The sequence below is a fragment of the Quercus lobata genome, chromosome 7 (genome assembly GCF_001633185.2).
Source record: "Quercus lobata isolate SW786 chromosome 7, ValleyOak3.0 Primary Assembly, whole genome shotgun sequence".
NCBI lineage: Eukaryota > Viridiplantae > Streptophyta > Magnoliopsida > Fagales > Fagaceae > Quercus > Quercus lobata.
The window spans coordinates 26404806-26411983 of NC_044910.1; the positions used below are offsets into that span (position 1 = coordinate 26404806).

Below are 7178 nucleotides of genomic sequence, written 5' to 3' on the forward strand. Positions count from 1 at the left end.
GATAATTTCAATCCAGAAAAATTAAGCTTAACCCTTTTTTTATTTTAAAAAAAAAGTATGTTGACATTGTAATACATATGGCATAAAAATATTATTTTATTTTGACAATTAGCCACGTCATCATTTTTTGTCTATCACTTAATGGTAGGACTCTTTTTCTCAATACTAAAAGGATAAGGACCAAATTGACATGTTTGAAAGGTCAGGGACTAAATTGATAAATAACATAAAAGTTAGGAACCATATACATAGTATACCCATAAATAAAAAATCACACATATATATATATATATATATATATATATATCCCAAAGAATATGCTGCTGGCACTGACTAGCCTACTAATTACTCCAAATTTTGTCTTTCCCAATTTTATACGGTTCTATATTTAAATCAGGGCGCCAGATCACCCACTTTTTTTGCATCATAAACTTGAACAAACATCACCACCGTCTAATCACAAAAGTGGGTCCCACATTCCTAAGGCCAAACACCTTTACTAGCGAACAAGTGTCCTAAACCAATTTTTAATGAAACTGTTTTATTTTGTTTGGGTCCCACACTGCCTTTCTCTTCACAAAAGAAGCGCCAACGAATTTTGGATCCAATTCCCCTTTTATTTTTCCATTATCAACTCCCAAACCCACTCTCATTCTCATTCATTCATTCACTCATAGGCCACAGACACTCAGGCAGCTACTTCATTTCCCGGTATTTCATTTTTCCGGTAATTCATTTCCCAGATTGAAGAATTCCAAATTTCTGTTAACTTTAGATCCTTTTATTTAATACTCGGTAATTGTTTACTGTACTACTTTTTGTTAAATGTTGCTGCATGTTCTGTTTGGTTACTCAGAAAATGTGAGTTCAGATGTTTTGAATTGTAGGAATTATTATTATTATTATTAATTATGGCAGGAGTTATTGATTTATAGTTTAGACTAGTGTTATATGTACTGGAATTGAAAGCAATATTTTATATCCTTTTAGGTTTCTCAGTGATCAAATGGAAATTTTTGATGAATCATGTGAAATCATACTTATATACTTTTATATGGGTTTTTATTTCTTTGCTGTACTTCGACTTTAATGGGGGTATTATAGTTCTTTGCTGATTCGAGTTGATCATATTGTTTATATAATCTATATTATAGGTTTGGGCTTAAACTTTGAACTAGTTGTTTCTCTTGCCTTTTCTTTTATTTACATATCTGGGTTTCTTTTTTCTCCCCTGTACTAGTATGAATATATTGTTGAACTCTCTTTTGGTAAACCACATAGCATGTTTGTTTGCTCTTGCTTTCTTGACTTTCTTTTTTTAATAGTTTACTTTTACTAAACATGACTGAAATTGATTGCACACTAAAAGCTCATGAGTTAAAACACCATCTTGCCCTCTAATGTCTATTCATTTGTATTTAATAAGAAAAAAATGAGGAACGCTAATGCGTGTACTCCTTGTTACTCCCCCTCCCTGTATTTACTTGTTGATTACTTTTAAGTTCATTAGTTCTTTTACTTTAATTTGTGCTTTTTGCATGATTATTTTATTGTTATGATTATCTTTTTCTTTTTGAGAAACGGGATTAAAGGGTTGGGGGGGGGGGTTCTCAGGGTAAGGAGTGGAGGCGGGTTTAATTTTCTTGGGAAAATTAATGATATCCAATAGAATTTGTAATATTGTTGGCCATTTTATTATCATAAGAATTTTCTACAAGCAGAAGCAGCCAATATGTGGTAGGTAATTTCCATTGTAATTATTTCTTTATCAGTGTTATTCAGAATTGGAAACTTTTGTATCTGTTAGTGCCATATATAGTTTTGAAAGGTATAACAGGCACTGTGGTCCTTTAAATTTATTGTAGGATGAAACAGAAACGTTGGATGCTCATAATTACTTAGTAAAATATTAATAAAGATGAAGATTCTCCCATGATAAAGAAGTTGATCTGTATTCTGTGTGCTCCAAGTGTTTGCATTTAATAATAAACTATTCAAATTTTATACTTGTTCATTTTTTTAACATTTCATATTCCACATCAACCTAAGCATCAAAATATTATTATCTTAATTGTAATTACAGGATCAAGTCAGGGGAAGAATCATGGATAGGCTAAAGACCTCGGCACGTCTCATGATTGTTTCGGATCTTGATCATACGATGGTAGGTTCCCTAATTCTTTTCTTGGTGCTCATGTTACTCCATTCTCTTGCTGCAGTGATTTTATTGTGTGATGTTTTCATTACAGGTTGATCATCATGATTCTGAGAACCTTTCTCTGCTCAGATTTAATGCCTTGTGGGAATCCAATTATCGTCATGATTCTCTGCTAGTTTTCTCTACTGGAAGATCACCTGTTCTTTACAAGAAGTTGAGGGAAGAGAAACCCTTGTTAACTCCAGATATAACAATAATGTCTGTTGGAACCGAGATAACATATGGCAACTTAATGGTGCCAGATGATGGTTGGGTTGAAATCTTAAATCAGAAATGGGATAGGAGCATAGTCATAGAGGAATCAAAAAAATTTCCTGAGCTCACTCTTCAGGTATTGTTTATAGATAATGGCATCTGATGGGTTAATATTTTCGCCAGTTCATGGTGTTGATATCAAATATGATGATCTGTATTATAAAGCATTCAAGGCAATTGACTTGATTGTAATCATTACTTTTTCTTTTTTGAGAAACGATTGTAATCATTACTTAAAATTTCTGAAGTGTTGAACTTTATGGGGTGACACAGGCGGAGACAGAGCTACGACCACACAAGGTTAGCTTTTATGTTGAGAAAGACAAGGCTCAGGCTGTGTCGAAGGCTCTTATGGAGCGTTTTGAAAAGCATGGAGTAAGATTTAATTTTTAAGTAAAAGTTTATGACTTGATTTCTGTCATATATTATATTTATTATTAATTTCCGAAACCTCTCTTTGCTTTTGGGCAGCTGGATGTTAAAATAATTTATAGTGGAGGAATGGATTTGGATATATTACCACAAGGTGCTGGAAAAGGGCAAGCTCTTGCATATCTGCTAAAAAAGTTTAAGACTGAGGGAAAACTGCCTAATAACACTCTTGTTTGTGGTGACTCTGGAAATGATGCTGAGCTATTCAGCATACCAGAAGTGTACGGTGTCATGGTTGGTAGTTCATCTATTTGATCCTTTGCCAATCTTGTTATCTCAGCAAGCAGTGGAGGTTGTCCTCCCAACTGTTTATATTCTAACATTTACCCACTATGTAGGTTAGCAATGCCCAAGAAGAATTGCTGAAGTGGCACGCTGAAAATGCTAAGAATAACCCCAAGATTATTCATGCAACAGAGAGGTGTGCAGCTGGGATCATGCAAGCTATTGGTCATTTTGGCCTCGGCCCAAACACATCTCCTAGAGATATCATGGACTTTTTGGACTGCAAGCTGGAAAATGTAAATCCTGGACATGAAGTAGTGAAATTTTACTTGTTCTATGAGAGATGGAGGCGTGCAGAAGTTGAGAATTTTGAGCCATATCTGGCAAGTCTGAAAGCAACTTGTGTATGTCTGATATCCCTTTTACCTTTCAATTCAATTTTATAAGTAGAGTAACTTTTTTTTGATAGGTAATACAAGAATTATTATTGATGAAAATGGAAAAAGAAACATACAATGTGTTCATGAGAATGAACACAGCAAAGCACAAAATAGAACACCACAGAAAAACAATCAAGAGACTAAACTAAGAGAAGAAAAAAACTGAACAATATTAGAACATTATGTAAAACCCCAACACCGAGACCAATCAAAAAGACTTCTCTGGCACAGGCCTATTAACTTAACCAAAGACTTCTCAGAATCTTCAAAGGACCAATGATTACACTCCATCCATAGTCCAAATCAAACATCCTGAAATTAAATTCCAAATATCTGAATCATGTTTCCCAAGCCAATAATTCCAACAAAATAATAATTCCGCCATAGAGCTAGGCAAGACCCAACGAATAACGAAAGCCTGAAGCATAAAAACCCATAAAGAATTTGCCACATGACAGTGAATAAGGAGATGATCCACAGATTCCCCATTGCACCGGCACATACAACACAGATTTGCCAAAGGGCGACCTCTAAGCATGGATTATTCAATGTAAGAATGCGATCATGAGCTGCCATCCATAGAAAAAAAGCCACCCTTTTGGGAACCTTTGCTTTCCAAATGCCCTTCCAAGGGAGGATAGAGTTGGGAGTCGTCCTTAACTCATTGTAAAAGGAACGGGTATCAAACTTACCATTTCCATTAAGACCCCAACACAAAGAATCGCTGCCTACTCCACATGGAAGACGAGCTTGAATAAAATCAAGAAGAGAAAAAGAAGCAGCAAGCTCCTAGTCTTCGAAATCCCTATAAAATCTCAGGTTCCAAAATCTAACATCATCCCCCTCTTGATGACTCAAAACATCAGAAATACAATCTTCCTTATTCGCTAAAATCACATATAACTCAAGGTAAAGGATTTTAAGGGGATCAACCCCAACCCATCTATCATGCCAGAAACAAATCCGGGTACCATCACCCACAACAAAGGAAAAATGCTTAGAGAAGCTTTCCCACCCTTCATTAATACTTCGCCACAAACCACACCCATGAGTTCTCCTTCAAATTTTAGTACTCCAACCCCCTTGACCCTCCCCATATTTAGAGTAACTTATTGTTTATCCAAAATATTAATAATTATAGTGTCTTGTTGGGTATAGGTTAGTGACATTTAGTCCTTTTGGGGGGCTAATATCTCCATCCTTGAACATGCCAAATTTTGTTATTTTTTAGTATTTGTTTTCTGAGTTATATTTTTCTGATAGAACCCTGGGTTGTAGATGAAAGATAAGTATTCCCATGTCTCCTTTTGCCTACAGATAGTAAATTATATTTCATAGTTGTAATGGTCATTTGCCTGGTTTTTTATTTTATTTTATTTTTTATGCTTCTGGTTAGTAACAATTCTCACAGCAGGCCATGAGCTGGATAATAGTTTTTTGTTTTTCAAACCCATCCCCCATTCTCTTGCTAGTCATGCTACTCTGTACCTATGGTTAGTTACGAGTCTATAGTTATTATTATTATTAATTTTTCCTTTGTCAGGATCCATCTGGGGTTCATATCGAACCAACTGGCTCTGAACATTCTCTTTGTGATGGCATAGATGGAATGAGATCGATCTATGGAGACAAACAGGGAAAGCAATTTCGGGTTTGGATTGATAGGGTGTTGCCCACACAAATCAGTTCAAACACATGGCTTGTGAAGTTAAATAAGTGGGAGTTATCTGGTGCAAACTTTGTTATCCCCTTTACTTTATTCTTCTTTTATTTATTTTGTAACTGCAATTTTTTATCACACTTTATGTTAGAGTTCAATTTCATCTCTAAACTATCAATGGTGTCAATCTAGTTATTGAGGTTCTGAAAATAGTTCAATGTTATGCTTGCCTCCAAATTCCTTTTTGATATAGAATGATTTTAATAAAATTGGTTTTCAAGTTAAGTGATTTAGCCTGTGTTTAGCTTTAATCTTTACTATGAAAAGAGTTTGAAGGAGGTGTGGTTAGTATGATTTCAGTAGTTAATTTGATGGCAAGTGGGAGTAAGTGTAACATTGAACCATTTTCAAAACTTCAGGGACTAAATTGATACAATTGAGAGATTATGCATGAAATTAAACCATGATATGTAGCTCTGGGATTGAAATAATATTTTGAGCTTATTTACTTTATTTTTCTTGTTCTTATACCTTTTTTCTTTCTCAGTAAATCTAACTTGATAATATCACGGTATAAAATTAATACTGTGCAACCACCAATATCATTTGTCTTCACATTTGTGTCTGACTGTTGCATGTCTCATAGTCTATACTCTTTCTCCTGTAGTAACTATGCAGAGACCGAGAAAGGAATGGTCATATTTTCTATAATTATTTGTATGAGAGGATACTCATAAATGCAGTAGAAAATTATAGATACATATCTTTGAAAGCCACCCTGAAACGCTAGGTTTTCGTACCTTGTGATTTCTGCTTCTCTAAATTGACTAGCTGACTTTTATAGGTGAGGAACGCAAATGTTGCAAAACCACTGTTATAATAAGTTCAAAGGTGAGTTACATAAGCATCCTGGTGATTTACATAAACATCCTGTTAAACTTGTGCCGGACGTTTTCTGAATTTTTTTAATTTTTTTTTAAAATTTCTTTTCAGGATGCCGCGGTTCCATCGGATGGATTCACTTGGATGCATGTGCATCAGACATGGTCAGAAGAAGAAACAAATCTTAAAGATCATTCAAGTTCAATCATCGTATTCTAGATTGCTGCGGCTTCAGCTTAACTTCAAGTTCCAGAATGCCGTACAACTTTTCCTATCAAATAAATGTGTCTAGATGATACAGTTTATATTTTATATGTTTTCTTTTTAACATGGATGTGATTGATTAAGTTAAAATCGATGATTATACATAAACTTCGTGGTTGGCTGCATGTTTAAAGTTTATGATTCATTATTTGCATTATAATACTCGGAACAAAAGATGATTGGATGTTGGGTGGCTCTACCTTTAGGCCATTTAGGCAATGACCTAATGTCCTCTAAAATATATTATACTAGTCGCCAACCCGTGCGATGCACGAGATTCTTTAAAAAGAAAAAAACAATATTGTAATTATCATTTGCTGCACTAAATCAAAATGTCTCAAGACTCACTAATCAAATAATACAACTAAATGGAGAAGACCCAAGCATAACATAAAATCTTCACTAATTCAAATATTAAACATTGTCAAATCTAGTACATGCTTGTGCCCAATAAAAAATTATAAAGACAAATAAGGGATAAATAAATCTTGTATATCATCTCCATAAAAATACATACATGCCAAAAATATTAATACCACTACCATAGGTCCATTGGCAATGAAGTTATTTTCATAGTTACATATATACTGTGAATAAACAAATAAACAAATTGCAATAATGATTGCAATCTTATTTTCATAATAAATAAATAGAATATAGTTACCAATGTCAAATTTTTTTGCTATGACTCAAAAAGAGTAGAAAAAGAACATAATACAACAAATCTACATTATATAGAAGAGTACATCATATATTTATTCAACATAAAACATAGAGTTTTATAAATCAAGAAAAGGGATTG

At 33.9% G+C, this 7178-nt stretch overlaps 1 protein-coding gene across 2 annotated transcripts; it reads left to right on the forward strand.

The window, feature by feature from the left end:
• Positions 1 to 555: 555 nt before the first annotated feature.
• LOC115953108 (probable sucrose-phosphatase 2) lies at positions 556 to 6501 on the forward strand. Of its 2 annotated transcripts, none has more exons than XM_031070612.1 (9): positions 556 to 711; positions 2084 to 2164; positions 2250 to 2549; positions 2747 to 2848; positions 2945 to 3139; positions 3244 to 3534; positions 5114 to 5300; positions 6075 to 6121; positions 6224 to 6501. In XM_031070612.1, exons 2-9 carry the CDS (start codon positions 2105 to 2107, stop codon positions 6329 to 6331), a joined length of 1290 nt encoding a protein of 429 aa, XP_030926472.1. In that variant the 5' UTR covers positions 556 to 711; positions 2084 to 2104; the 3' UTR covers positions 6332 to 6501. The 2 variants fall into 2 exon arrangements, with proteins under 2 accessions (XP_030926472.1, XP_030926471.1); XM_031070611.1 differs by having other exon boundaries at positions 557 to 727.
• The last annotated feature ends 677 nt before the right edge of the window (positions 6502 to 7178 follow it).

Excerpts from the sequence above, each read along its gene's own strand:
- LOC115953108 (XM_031070612.1), top strand. The coding sequence starts at position 2,105 with ATGGATAGGCTAAAGACCTCGGCACGTCTCATGATTGTTTCGGATCTT. Across the intron at positions 2,849-2,944 it reads AGCGTTTTGAAAAGCATGGA|CTGGATGTTAAAATAATTTA; the intron begins GTAAGATTTAAT and ends GCTTTTGGGCAG. Across the intron at positions 5,301-6,074 it reads AAATAAGTGGGAGTTATCTG|GTGAGGAACGCAAATGTTGC; the intron begins GTGCAAACTTTG and ends TGACTTTTATAG.